The sequence below is a fragment of the Mastigoproctus giganteus genome, chromosome 6 (assembly GCF_048544385.1).
Source record: "Mastigoproctus giganteus isolate SK-2022 chromosome 6, ASM4854438v1, whole genome shotgun sequence".
NCBI classification, from domain to species: Eukaryota; Metazoa; Arthropoda; class Arachnida; order Uropygi; family Thelyphonidae; genus Mastigoproctus; species Mastigoproctus giganteus.
The window spans coordinates 75,380,620-75,396,110 of NC_143580.1; the positions used below are offsets into that span (position 1 = coordinate 75,380,620).

General features: G+C 36.6%; 1 protein-coding gene across 2 annotated transcripts in view; it reads left to right on the plus strand.

Annotated features, from left to right (window-relative positions):
• Positions 1–15,491, plus strand: part of LOC150084414 (regulating synaptic membrane exocytosis protein 2-like) — a 547,165-nt gene that overhangs the window by 426,280 nt on the left and 105,394 nt on the right. For both annotated transcript variants that reach the window (XM_090376052.1, XM_090376053.1), the window contains exons 13-14: positions 6,971–7,111; positions 7,461–7,641. In XM_090376052.1, coding sequence (XP_090232178.1) covers positions 6,971–7,111; positions 7,461–7,641 — 322 coding nt within the window. The remainder of the gene's footprint in view (positions 1–6,970; positions 7,112–7,460; positions 7,642–15,491) is intronic.

A 15,491-nucleotide genomic window follows, 5' to 3' on the forward strand; every position in this document is an offset into this window, starting at 1 on the left:
CTTATATACGATCTGAGCAAACGTTGACACCAGATTTGAAACAGTCTTCCTACCAAGAAAAAGAAGAAACGAAATCTCTCAGATCATCCCATTTTCATTCTTGTAATGCCAAACAATACGAGGCTGACAAGGGCCAAGAGAAGAAAGGCTCCACAGGAGACAAGACCACCACCAAGTTGTTATCTGACTTGTACTTTTTCTGACAGAATCCCAGTTATCGGTTGATTCAACGACTGCTTATCTAAGTTGTCAAAATTATTCGTTGTGTGATTCCTTTCGTTTCAAAAGTGGTACTGGTGGCACCACTCACCTCGACCGTGTACTTAGAAGGGTTGTTTGTGAGAAAAAGATCTAGCGTGTTGGCTGCGTCGTTATGACTGTCTCGTATTCTAGTAGGTAAGTGCATTGGAAACTACAAAAGCCCAGGCATCTCGACCAGCTTGGTCTGTATGGTTAGAAAATGGAAGCCAGCTGAGGTTGTGAACATTAAAATAACCAAGGAAAATTACCTCACTGTTAGGAAAATTGGACTGGAGAAAGTAGTTTCAAAGAGGGCAAGAGAAAGAGTTCCAAGTGATTAGTAGAGTTGGGAGAACGATAGAGACAACAGACGAATTTGAAAGAATGTGGTAGAGAGATTTTAAACCAGAGAAGAACAAGAGGAGATTCCAAATGACTAAATCTCTGACAGGGAATATGAAAACAGACATATGCACCAGTACCACTTTTGAAACGAAAGGAATCACACAACGAATAATTTTGACAACTTAGATAAGCAGTCGTTGGATCAACCGATAACTGGGATTCTGTCAGAAAAAGTACACAGGTTTTGGCAGATTGTAAGTGAATATGGACATCACTGAGATTAGATCTGAGATCACGTATATTTGTGAAGTGAAGGAGGAAGTGTTTGGGAGGTTGAGATATTTTTTGCAGAAGAGTTTTTTTCTATTAGTTTGACAATTCATGATGTTATTCAGTAGTAAGAAAATGTAGGGAGGACATTAGCATTAGCAAGGGCACATGATGCAAGAAAGCAAGCACACACACACACACACACACACACACACACACACACACACACACACACACACACACACACACACACACACACACACACACACACACACACACACACACACACACACACCTTCTCATTTCACCCATCCATCCGCTCCAAATGTTTGTCTAGTCCTGCCTTGAATCTGTTTAAGCTATCCACTTCTACAACGACAGATGGAAGTTTGTTCCAGCAATCAACCATCCGCTGACTATAGGCAAACTTCCGCACATCTGTTCTACAACTGTCTTTTCTCAATTTTAATTTATGCCCTCTCAGGCGATTATTCTGAGCAAGAAGAAGAATCCCATCAGTATTGAGCATGCTCAAACCATTCAAGGCTTTATACACCTCAATCAGATCACCTCGCAGGTGCCTAGTCCCCCAGACACTGTAATTTGCAAAATTTAAGTTGTCGTTTCATGCTGGTAACGATCGGTTTGATTTGTATTTCAAATGAACAAACCGACAAGCTGTTTTATTTTACTTGATGCACTCATACACAATAATCTATTCACTTGAGCAACAATTCGAGCTTTTTAGTAACGTTTTAGTAGTAATTTAAAGAAATGTCTGAAACTTAAAAAAAACGGAAGAACTTTACTATAGAAGAAAAAATGGCTGCGCACATGCTGTATGAAGTAATGAAATTTTTGCATATGGCAACAATGGCAATCCTGAGAGAATGTCAGAGAGCCTCAAGAACCAAATTTCTGATGCGCGAATGCTAAGAGAAATCCCTGTCAAGAAATCTGAGTGTCATCGAAAAAAAGCATAGGAGCAGAAGGATCCTTTTTTGCGAATACAGGAATGAGTTTTATAAGGATTAAAATTAATTGAGTTATTTTTGCCCCACTGGAGATCAGCATTTAAGGAATTGGTAGTCGATATTCCAGAAGGTGAAGCAATTTATGCAGGCCAAAGTTTCTCACCTTTCTCTCAAAGTTTCTTTTGTTTTAGTGCAGGCTGCTATTATCAGTAAAACTGTAAATAGGATGTCCAGCCAATGGAAAGAAAGTCATTAATATACAAGGGAAAAAGAATGAGAGAAAAACTGATCTCTAGGAAACAGCAGCATTAGAGGAGAAGTTACAAAACAAAGAGATAACTACCTCACCCTCAGTCAGACAGAAACTGAATGCCCAATTACAAAAATCAGTCGAGCATTCATAAGATGGATGCTTATTTAGAAAACCTTTATGCCAATACAATCAAAAGCCTTACAAATGTCAAGAGCAACTGCTCGATTTTCACCAAACTTTTCCATAGGTGTGCAACATAAGTCGATATATATGTACATAATTTTCTAATTTTTCAGTACTGTGTCTCTTGTTGTTTTAGCTTATGTAATTTCAGATGTGCATAATTGCATAATACCATTAGCTTGTTATTTTTATCTATTTTCTAAGGGAACACCCCTAAAAATCTTTTGGCTTATGTGTCCACTCTTTTTAATTTTTTTATCCCTTTTTTGTTACACAAAAAAGGGACAAATAAACTTATATATCACCAGTGAATCTTCACTATCGGAATCCATTTGACAATCAATGATCAGAAAGGTTTCAACCTAGTTTAGGAGTTGGCGGTTAATGGATTTATCCATTACTTAAAAAAAAAGTATATGTAATTGCAATTGGACAATAATTGGATGGGAGGGATTTGTTATCCTTTTTAAGAACTGGCTAGATATGAGCAAATTTCAAAGAAAAATGAAAACACCAGTAGAATAAAAATGGGTAAAAAAAGGCGACACGGAACATGCGTAAGTTTGTTCCGTGTTGCCTTGCTCCGCTTGTTCTCAAACCCTATGGTTTTGAGAACAAGTGGAGAAAAACCATCGAGACCAGGAGCTTGCGTGGCATTAAGCTTGTTTAAAATTCTTTTGATATCCTTTTGACGAAAGAACACAGGAGGCGATGAGTGGAGTGTACTAGGAATGGCAGGAGATGATTTATCAAGATCATCAATACCAAAGTTAGAAGAAAAGTGCGGTGCTAGTAAGTCGGCTTTATACATGTATTAAGCTGAGGTGGAGGAACCGTCAGGTTTTAACAGAGATGGGAGTACAAATGGCCAAAAGGTGCAGCCAATAGCTTAGACAAGAGAGCAGAATGCACAACTACCATTTGGACAAGAAGCAGGTTTTTACTCTTAGCTTGTTCAAAATATCTTTGGACTGATTAATAACCTGCGTTAAAATTGTTGCGAGCTTTGGTGTCGGCAGAAAATAAACCTGGAGATTTAGATGTAAGCTAGTTGCAATATCCAACATTCCTATCTTGAACAGCCGCAGCGCATTTTTTCGAAACCAAGGTTTAAATAAAGAACGAAATTTTGAGGTGGAGGTGTGGAATAATGGATTTCCTTTCTACAAGAATAAAAATTATTATATTAGAGTTATCCGTAACTGATTACATAAACCTGTTTTGTTGGACCAAAAAACCCGAGTTTCTGGAGAAAGAAACATTGCTATCTACGCGTGAGACTGACTAACTCAGCCACCGAATGAATGAAAAAAGCCAATGAAAATTCCTCGCGTCATCGACGGGATTCGAACTCAGACCTTTTCCACCCGGTGTGGAAGAAGACGGTGACGATACCACTGTGCTACCTGCGCAGACTCCTACAAGAATAATTTCACTGACATGATCTGAGCAAACGTTGACACCAGAAGATTTAAAACAGTAAACCAACCACGGAAAAGAAGAACAGACATCTCGCTTATCATCCTATTCATTCTTGTAATGCCACACAACACGAGGCTAGAATGGCCGAGACAAAAGCTCCACTGGTGAAGAGAACATTACCAAGTTGTGATCTGACATGCCTAAAGGACCGCTCATTTTAGAAAGGTTTATTCGTGAAACACCAAGATTGCTATTTGTGTGGTTAAGAGTGTCTAATATTCTGGTAGGAAAAAAAACAAGCTGTGCGAGGTCATTAGTAATTGCAAAAACCTCAATATCTTGATCAGCTGGGTCCGAATGACCAGAAAACTGATGTCAGTTGAAGTACGTTGAGAACATTAAAATCGCCATGAAAAATTACCCCACTGTTAGGAAAGCTAGACTGGAGAAAACTGATTTTGAAGGAAAGAAAGTCAAAGTGTTCCTAGTGATTAATGGAATTGGGAGATCGATAGAGGCAATAGATAAATTTTTCAGAATGGGTAGAGAGATTTTAAGCCAGAGATGATCGAAAATAGAAGATTCCAAATTAATAAATATTTGACTGGGAATATCAGAGCGGAAGAATATGCACAAGTGCCACCTTTGAAGCGAAAAGAATCATATCAGATTGATATATGATTCTTTTGATTGAATTAGATTGGAAGTCAGAACAGATATATTTTGTTTAGATATTTTCCCAGATTATTCTGTTCTATTAGTTTTCCTATTCATGATGTATGCTTTAGTAAAGAAAAGGTGGGGAGATGACATGTATTAAGTAATGAAAATTTTGGATATAGTGTACACAAAGCAAGAATATACCCAATTCAGTAACGTAACGTAATGTAACTGCGGCTCTTTAACTTTTAGCCCACATGAAGCAAAGTTTAAAATGGAGTTAGAGGACTTAAAAATCAAGGACATGTGGAGTGCAAGACGTCTTAAAACTGAAATTGAGGATTTGAAGAGGCAAAAGGCTGCCTTTGCAATTCTACGTAATTGGATGCCGATAGATGAGTTGAAAAAGCAAGACCAAATTGTGTTCGATGCGTGGTATACCTTACCGGACACGTATATAAATTTGAAAATATTTGCGTTTGGACTTCTCTCAGTTTTTGGTTCGACGAATTTATACGGGAAAATATTTTCGAACATGAATTAGATTAAAAATAAATCAAGAAACAAGAAATCAGATGAAAATTACGGCATACTTCCCTGATGTTGAGAGACTAGCTCAAGAAGTTCAGCAGCAAACGTCACCTGAATTATAAATATTATTAATAAATAATGTTTCAAAATATATATTTTTTTAATAAAACACCCTCCCACTCTATTCCATTTCTTAACCCCTCCCCCAGCTTGAACCGAAGTGCGGCTCTTCGGATTCTCTCTCTCTTTTTTATTATTTTTTTTAAAAATTAGATCAAAAATGGGTCTTCACTCAAAAGAGGTTCCTGGCCCCTGGCATACACATTACTCAGACACCCTGTAGTCACCATCTGTCAAAGTAGAGACAGCTTTTTTGTTTGTTATTTGGTTTTTAGGAGCATTAGCAACTAAGGCCATATTGCTCCGGGAATATGCGGTGGTCATTCCCTAACCTTTCCGCATCCTCCGTATTTGGTGGTCACGGGCTCCAACCCCGGTCTAATCAAGAAGCGTGCTATGCACTGCTGCTCTTTCCCACCTGGCTACGGAGGCGCCGTAGAGAGAGCGAAATTACACACTAGCGCTGATCCGGATACCTCTATCAACTCTAAAATGAGTTGCTAGAACGAGTACAGAGAACTCCTTTCTAAAATGAGCCCTCTAGACCTGTATGCGGTACTCAAGGTGTGGCCTGACCATTGCCTTATATAAAGGGATAATCACCTCCTTATCCCTGCTAGAAAAATTCCTATATATCATTGGAAAAACCCCATGACTGCTCTGGCATCCTGTCTGCACTGCTCAGAACATGCCGAAAGTACAAACAATAAACCCAGACGCCTACATTGCCACTATAAAGAAACAAATACCAAAGAAATTTGTACCACAAAGAAAACTGAGTGGTAGATCCTAATTCAACTTGATAATGGGATCCTTCTGACGAGTCTGAAGATAGGTAAATTAACTATAAATTCTAAGATTTCTTAAACAAGAGTTCTTTAAAAAAAAAAAAAAAAAAAAAAAAGATTTCCGAAAAAGGAAAATAACTCCGAGTTTATTGTTTATTTTGACGAAGCTAACTGTAATGATCATCCTCTCAAAGATTGTGATCATGATTCTAACCAGCTTAAGAAATATAGACTTGTTTGATTATGTGTACTTTTGCCCTGTTTGTAGGAATGTTATGAAATGTTGCAATCCAAAGTACAAAAGGTAAAAGTTCTTCTGTATGAATTATTAAAAACTGTATAATGGGATTTACTTTTTAGGCGGAAAAAATGATACACGTATGAAAATATTAGTTGGGTTAATATTAGTAGTGGCAAATGATGTAACAAAGAAAGCTTATAAACCATCAGCCCAGGAAAAAAAAAAAAAAAAAAATTCCCTCCAATAATTTATCTATTTCTTTCTTGAATTTATTCAAACTACCCACTTCCACAACAACAACAGATGAAAGTTTATTCCAACAATCAACCACCAGCTCGCTGAAGGCAAACTTCCGCACATCTCTCCTGCAACCATCCTTCCTCAATTTAAATTTCTGCCCGCTCATGTGTGTGCGTAGTCTGAGAAAGAGGCAGAATGCCATTAACACTGAGCATACTCAAATCATTCAAAGCCTTACTTGGTAAAATCACCATTCTGCTCCCTTCGCCAATCTTGTTGCCCTTCTCTGCACTTGTTCCAGCAAAAATCAAGTCCTGAAGAAACAGTATAGTTTTAAATAACTATAAACGACATCTGTAAACTGCGTCCGTTATAAGTAAGATTTCACTGTTTGTTGAATGAACAAAATTCATGCTTCTGTTTGTTTAAAAGAAATGTTTGGTAGTGTACCAGTACGAGATCTAAGCGCGTTGTTATCTTTACAAGACAGAGGAAATAAACATAACTTTCATTATTAAATGGTGTCAAATGCCTGCTTTAATTTAATTTTAAGAAACTCTGCCATTATTTTACCAGCGGATAGCACCAAACTATGATAAGTTTAAAAAATTAAAATATTTGGTAAAAATACTAATCATAAATAGTATGATAAAAGTAGAAATCCTAATAATTAATGTTACCTTCCTTTTTTCATTATTTTCAGAGCGGAGAATATTAGGTGTGGATGGGGCTAGTATTAGTTCCATTGGCAGTAGTTGTAGTTCACCATTTATATCGGAGGATGCAATTGAACGACGGTCAAGAAGGGACATGGTATCACAGAGTCGGAAAAGATCGGGAACTGGTAGGTGATCGGCTGCCGGTAAACAGTACGCAGAGTCGCTACTTACTGTTATTTGATTTATACTATTACAGTTACTTAATTTTTTGATCTACTTCTGTCGAGTTTAAACTTGGAAATACTTCATATTTCACTAAAATTTTCTTGTGAACTGTGTGCAGTATGAAAGATGTTAGCGAAAATGAAAACAGCTTGAAAGTTATGTTCTTCTGAAAGTACAGTATTAAATTTTGATTAAAACTTTTGTCAACTGAAGCAGGCGGAAGCTAATAATTTAAATTTCAGGTTAATTAAGCTTGTGATTGAATAGTTTTGGTTTACATCTTAGCCAAATTTTAAATATTTTATTTAGTTGTGGGTAGAGAGGATATGTATACAAGAGGAAGGAGGGATACCGTTATTGCAGCTGATTTCAGTGGCATTAGAGGACGCTCTAGATCCGTAGTTCCAGGTGAAGGAACTTCTCGATCAAGATCGCCATCCAGAAGAGGAGCAGAGACATCATCCCGGTCATTATCTCCTCCAGAAATGAGGTAACACACATTTCCATCTTCCGTTTCAATAACGAAGAAGAGAACTAATCTTTCTTTCTTGCTTGTTTACTAATCAAGAATTCACAGGACAAGAATAAAGGTGCTCCGTGGGTAAGTTAATTCTGTGAGGAAAGATGCAAGAATTCCAATTTTATACATTCAGTACCGAACTAAATTGTCTAATTCAAAAAAAAAAAAAAAAAAAAAAAAATGGGGAGAAGGACCTTAGCATACACATCATTCGTTAACAACAAATCAGTAATAGAACAACTTTCTTAAAACAGACTTTGTAAAATAACAAGAGGAGTTTACCTCAATATAGTACGTAGAACACTTCCGTATGATACTCTCCAGAAATTAAAACGAAAAAATCGGCAACTTACCGCTACATCAGAGTAAAATCTAAATAGTTAAAAACCAATTTAACACAATTAAAAAGAATCTAACGAAAATATTCAAAACGATTTTCCTTCCTGAAGCTGACAACTTTTTCGACCGTATGTCGTGATCACAGGAATGAAAATTACCGAATAGAGTTGAACCTGAAACTTAAATAGTGATTACTTGTCTTTCCGCATGCGCGTAAAGGTCCACGCATCGGAGATCAAATATAGCCGCCGAACATTAACAGAATTCTCGTGTAATTTAATTTCTACGGTTTCTGTAATTAATAGTCGCGTATAATTACGTTGAATATTAAGTATTTTGGCCTCGTTAAATAAAAGTGTTTTTCGTTAATGGTATGAAAGGCTAATTCTGACGCTGCTGAACGAGAAGCACGAACTGAGGCTTCATGCTGATTTACACGAAATCGCGTCGAACCTTGGTAAGACGAGTCGCAATCACCGCAAGAAATGTTGTATACCAGATCATTAATTTGTGTTGCGAACGCGGAAAGAACCGAGCGATTGTTCAGTATAGTGTGTAACTTCCGTTTTGGCCTGCCCACAATTTTAAATTCGGTATCTTTAAAGAATCTATTAAACTGTTTTTGCCACTGTTTAACATATGGGACAGAAATAAAGTATTTTTTGATATTACTATTGTTGGTTGGTGTAGTATTTTGTATCCTATCCTTAGCCTGTACCCTAATTCGGTTTATTGTGGCAATGGAATAACCCCTGTTTAAGAACCAGGTAGTTAATATTTGTATTTCTGAGTCCAAAGCAGATTCCGTCGTTGAATATTTATAGGCATTTAGAAATTGATTAAAGATAATCGATATTTTGTAGGTGAACGGGTGATAGCTATTATAATGTAGAAGCATACCGGTGTTTGTAGGTTTTCGATAGATGCTAAATTGTATTTTATTCGAGTCCCTGGTAAGCGAGAAATTTAGAATGTTTAATGACTTTGTACCCGTATCCTCCCTTTCCAATGTAAATTTGAGTCTAGAATGAATATTATTAAACGAATGTAAAATGTCTTGAATAGTACTACTATCAGTAATAACTAGAACATCGTCTAAATATCTCCCATAGTATGTGATACGGGGTCGAAAAGGTGTCAAATGTATATGTTCAATCGTTGAGGGATAGATCTCTGACATTAAGCCGCTCAGGCTCAAACCCATTGGTAATCCAAAAATTTGTTTGTACACCTTGTCTCGAAAGGTGATGTAGTTGGCCTCAACTAACAGTTTAATCAAGTGAAAAATTTCCTTAATAGGTAGCTTCGTATAATTAATCGGTGTCGAGTTTTTATTTAACATATCCCAAATAATATCTAATGTATATTCAACGTTTACATTCGTGTATAACGAGGTAACATCTAGTGAGAATAAATTGTCATTGTCGCCGAGTCTACAGTCTTTAAGATTATTAAATAATGTATCGTAGTTCTTAATCCCAAATTGTATTACCTGTCTAAAGGGTTTTATAATGTTATATACATGTGTGGCTAAGGATGAAAATGCCGAGTTCCTGTAGGAAACAATAGGTCGAATAGGAAATCCAGTCTTGTGTAATTTTACCTGACCGAAAAGTGCAGAATATTGTATGTTCTGGCCTTCAATTCCTTTAACTGGGTCATAGTAATGTATTCGTTTTTCCGATACGTGGTTAACGTTTTATTGTATTGATTGACCAAATTTGTAAACAGTGCCGTGTTTACTTCAAGATAAGTGGAGGTATCTGAAACAACTGAATCTAACTTATTAACATAATCAGGTTTATCTAGTAGTATTACCACTGTATAATAATGTCTTTATTTCCCCGAAGTTCTCGTAAAGCTGAACTGTCATGTATATTCAATTTAGGAGGTCGCGTTTCTTTTATGTTATTCACTATTTGGTTAACTTGTTGAATAAATACATCTTTTTTGTGGAACATTACGAAGTCCAGATTCAATTACGCATTGTTTTTTAGGTAGTTTCCGAGGTGGTAAATTATAATTTAATCCTTTGGAAAAAAGTGAAATCTGGTCCTGCGATAGCGTACATGAGGAAAGATTTGTAACCTGTTGATATGTCGGTTCGTTGAATACTGGGTGAGGGGGTGTTCGTGAACTAGCTGACATATTCTGTGGTAGTACGTTATGTGTCGGGGGGGGGGGGGTTGTCACCCAACTCGTATGAACTTGGTTGAAAGCCCGCGACAATGTGTTAGAATTCGCATGAACGTGTCTTGACCTATCTGATAATGTTTGCACCTTATTAACGTGTCTGTTTTTTATTTCTGAGGCCTGTGCTTCCCGTCACAAATCTATGGAGGTCTTCATTAGAGACCAATCGTTCAGATGTAGATAATTTTTTAATTTATCGCGAAGCTTCCTAACCTGGGAAAGGTATTTTTGTTTATTCGAATATCGAGATTTTAAGGCAAGCTTAACAATATTACGCGATGTGGCCAGTGTTAGTTGTTTTATGCCTGAAATTTTTTGATTTAAATTAACCCTGGCAAACTTCGGAACGATGTTGATTTGAAGGCAATATTTTAGAAAAGAAATATGGTAACTTTGGGCCGAGTACCCTAGTGTTGATTTAATGTAATTTTGCACCAAGCCGTTCAAAAAATCTCCCTTAATTGTGTGTATCGATAGTTTACTACTGGAGAGACAGGAAGTGAATGAAATAGTCAATAAGAGTTTAAAAAATGAATACGATAGTATTCATTTTTTAAACTCTTATTGATAGTATGAATCAGATAGTATGATAGTATGAATATCATACGATAGTATGAATCAGAGCTGTAATACTCAATACGTTCTAATTTGATATTAATATTTGTAGAACACTTCCGTATGATACTCTCCAGAAAAAACGGAGAAAACGAAAAAATCGACAACTGACAGGTACATTAGAGTAAAATATAAATACAATGCAATTAAAATCCAATTTAACACAATTCAAATCAATTTAAAACAATTAAAAATCGGTTTAACGCAATTAAAAGGAATCTAACGAAAATATTCAAAACGATTTTCCTTCCTGAAGCTGGCAACGCTTTTCGACCGTATGTCGTGATCACAGGAATGAAAATTACCGAATACGGTGGAACCTAAAACTTAAATAGTGATTATTTGTCTTCGCGCATGCGCGATGACAAATAATATGCTTTGGAATCTGCTTTGGACTCAGAAATACAAATATTAACCAGCAGGTTCTTAAACAGGGGTTATTCCATTGCCACAATAAACTGAATTAGGGTACAGGCTAAGGATAGGATACAAAATACTACACCAACAATAGTAATATCGAAAAATAACTTTATTTCTGTCCCATATGTTGAACAATGGCACAAACAGCTTAATAGATTCTTTAAAGATACTGAATTTAAAATTGTGGCCAGGCCAATACGGAAGTTACATACTATACTGAACAATCGCTCGGTTCTTTCCGCGTTCGCAACAAAAATTAATGATCTGGTATACAACATTTCTTGCGGTGATTGCGACTCGTCTTACCAAGGTTCGACGCGATTTTCTCTTAATATTCGTGTAAATCAACATGAAGCCTCAGTTCGTGCTTCTTCTTCTCGCAGCGTCAGAATCAGCCTTTCATACCATTAACGAAAAGCATACTTTTGTATTTAAAGAGGCCAAAATACTTAATATTCAACGTAATTATACACGACTATTAATTTCAGAAACCGTAGAAATAAAATTACACGAGAATTGTGTTAATGTTCAGCGGTCATATTTGATCTCCGATGCGTGGACCTTTACGCGCATGAGGGAAGACAAATAATCGCTATTTAAGTTTCAGGTTCAACCCTATTCGGTAATTTTCATTCCTGTGATCACGACATACGGTTGAAAAGCGTTGTCAGCTTCAGGAAGGAAAATCGTTTTAAATATTTTCGTTAGATTCTTTTTAATTGCGTTAAATTGATTTTTAATTGTTTTAAATTGATTTGAATTGTGTTAAATTGGTTTTTAATTATTTAATTATTTATATTTTATTCTAATGTACCGGGAAGTTTTCGATTTTTTCATTTTTTCCGTTTTAATTTCTGGAGAGTATCATACGGAAGTGTTCTACGTACTATATTGAGGTAAATTCCTCTTATTATTTTACAAATATTAATATCAACGTAGAACGTATTGAGTATTACAGCTCTGATTCATACTATCGTAAAACAAACTTATAAATCGAAGTGTGCATTAAAAAAACAAAAACGAATTTCGAGAATGGCATTCATCTTTCTCATGCAAATCTCAACAACGGTGGAAATGCTATAAGTAAACATAATTCCATATCTAAAATTGGAGTCATTTATAACCCCGGCATCTTTTGATTGTTTTGTTAACTGATTGGTATTAATATACAAGGACGACAAAGGACCTTTCGGCACTAACCAAAAAAAAAAAATAATAATAAAAAAATATTCTCTTTGAATTTCTCAAAAGACATCGGCCTCAACTAACTATAAAGGTTAGTTTCGATTTACATTATAAACTTCAGTCAGAACCCTTCTAAGGTTCCTAGTTACCAAGTTCTTGAGTCCACATATTCGAAGTCTCTCCTCATATGTTCGCACCTTTTACTGATTGCACCAGGCGTCTTCGGACCTTTTCAAGAAGTTCGATATTCTTTTTTAGGGATAGCCAGTATACATGGACAAACAGTATTAAAATACTGTGCATGTCCAAGTATGGCGGCTCCTCTCAATATTTTCCTGCGAGTAGCGCAAAGGATAGCGTCGCTTCTCTCCCAGATTTAAAGACACGATATACAGACGCCCTATGGTCTCTAATACAAATTGCAATCCAACCATTGTCAGTGAAGGGAGCTGAACTGTGAGTTGTCAAGCCACTTCCTTCTTTGTCTTGATTTTCTATACCTTAACTTTAAAAAAAAATGAAAATGAACTATCGTTCTTTCAAGTGCAATTTCTATCTTATATTGGTATTAATAAGGCAAATTATGCAAGAAAACGAACTTTTCTGCATCAAGCAAAATGAATAAATAATAATTATAACAATTCAAATAAAAGAATATTCATACTGTTTCCATTCTCACAAAGTACTCATCCAATCCTCGACGTTGGGAGGAAACTGATTATATTTTTCGACAATCCGCTGCCCATAGGTGAACTTCATTAGACCCAATCTTGTTATTCCCTGGGATTTTATATTTGATCTCCAGGTTCGCGTCTCTTTCGAGAACAAATCTTCCTCATTCACTTTACTCAATTCCTTCAGAGCCTTATACAGTCTGGTTGTCAAACTTTATGGTCCATACTTTTTAAGCCATTCATCATATGTGCATCGCTTCGCACTCGCCGCCAATCTGGTTGCTCTTCTCTCCAGAATCTGTCTCCAGACGCGCATGCAATATTCTAAACACGCTCTAACCATCGCCTTGTAAAGAGGGATAATGAGGTCCTTCCCCCTCCTATAAATCACACACAGGATACCATATGACTTCCTAACCACCTGCTTGCACTGCATGAAAAATTTAATGTCAGACTGAATCATAACAGCAGTCTTTTTTGCCTCAAACAACTTTTAGTTCCTATACCCTACTTATACGTGACTCCCGGGTCTCTGTTTCCAAGATGCATAACCTTATTTTTAGAAGCATTAAACTTTAGTTGCCATTTTCCGAACCATATATGCAACCCATCCAAGTCCTTTTGAAGAAATATGGCCTGTCTTGAATTGTTAGCCATCCTTTCAACACTGAAATTGGCAAACTTTAAGGACTTGCATCGCATACAACCTCGTCAATATTATTAAAAAAATTAGAAAAACAATAAGATATATGATATAAAAATTGTTACCTGAGCCCAGCTGTTTCATGACTACATAATGATAATTTACCAAACTGGTAAATTTGGTAAATTATCATTATGAATCCATGAATTATGAACCCTAAATGAACCCATGCTTGGGGATACCATTCTTGTTGAAATGGCCATGCATGCATCCTGAACCACAGATTCCGTCATCTTCCTTACCACAGAATCAACCTCACTGGCGTATAGTTGTCTATCTTCTCTAAGCACTACCTTTGTGGACTGGGAAGACATTTGGACTACTCCAGTCCAAGGAAAACTTCCCCGAGTTCAATGACGCTCTCATTAACATTTCAAAGGTTTGATAAACTCATGTTCAGCCTTTTAAATTACATTAAAACTGAATATATAACAATTTCCCCTGTAGTCTTGCCCTCCTTAATAGCAGTTGCTTTTAATCGTTTTATATTGCTTTTATATTGTTTATTTAACAGAGGCCTGATAATTTTAGTAGGCACGTGAACTATAATCAAGGTCAACTCAAAGGCGTGTACTTCTGTACCATAGAATTTAATCACTCGGCTACAACTGATACATACTGCTTGTTCGTGTAGAAACAGTCTGACCGGTTTGCAGACGATGGGAGAGTAAGATGTGTTTTATAGACAAGCCAAACGGCCATATAGTGGATTGCGTGTATTTTCTTGTTTGAGAGGATTTCTCAGTTTCTTCCTTAATTTATAAAATATACCGAAATAGTGCTCTCTGGACGTTGATTTTCTCTCGATACTGAAGCTTTGACTGATATTTCTGACATGTCCAAGTACGCATGGCAGTAAAAGTTATTCAATAGACAGAAAAGTCTACAAAGTAATTATTACAAAATTTCTTCTTTCTTAAAAAGAATTAGTATTCTTTTGAAATAAAAACAATATATGAGCAATAGTTATTCCTGACTTTTGTAACACAATCACTGTCCACTTAATTAGATTCATCACGTGCAACTGGCTCATATATCATGTTACTGTTAAGCGTGACTCTGATCATATATCCCAAGCAAAAAGAGGGCGTCCCCAGCAGTCGAGGAAAAGATATAGCAGACAAAACGATAAGCAAACGAAGGAGAGGGGAGTTGGGCTCAGGGTCTTTGAACGTAGAATGCTTGTAAGTACCGAGGACAGGCACTATTACTTGCACACTTGTGAGTGTGCAAGTAATAGTGCCTTATCGTACAGTACTTGCACACTTGTGAGTGTGCAAGTACTGTACGATCAACAGTACTTGCACACTCACAAGGAAAATAACAGCCCATTTTAATCAGGGAACAGAGTAGCAGGCATCCGTGCACCTCTAAGCTGCAGACTCAACAGCCTAAGTCTCAACTTAGCCCATTGCTATGTGCACACAACTTCCTGAAACACCTACAACTGAAGCCTGGTTTTCCGAAGAATCCCACTTCCAAATGCATTATGCTTAAGGCAAGGTTAGGGTGGCTATATATGCGCAAACAAACATTCAAACTAATTTTGGTAATTAACGGATCAGTGGCAGCAGGGAGTTCAGGCAGAAACAGCATAGCAGCAACTGCTCGAAGACACCAGTGTAGGTACTTAAGTTGAAGTTTTATTCGAATGAGCCGGCATGAATGAGTATCAGTCAGGCCTAATATTT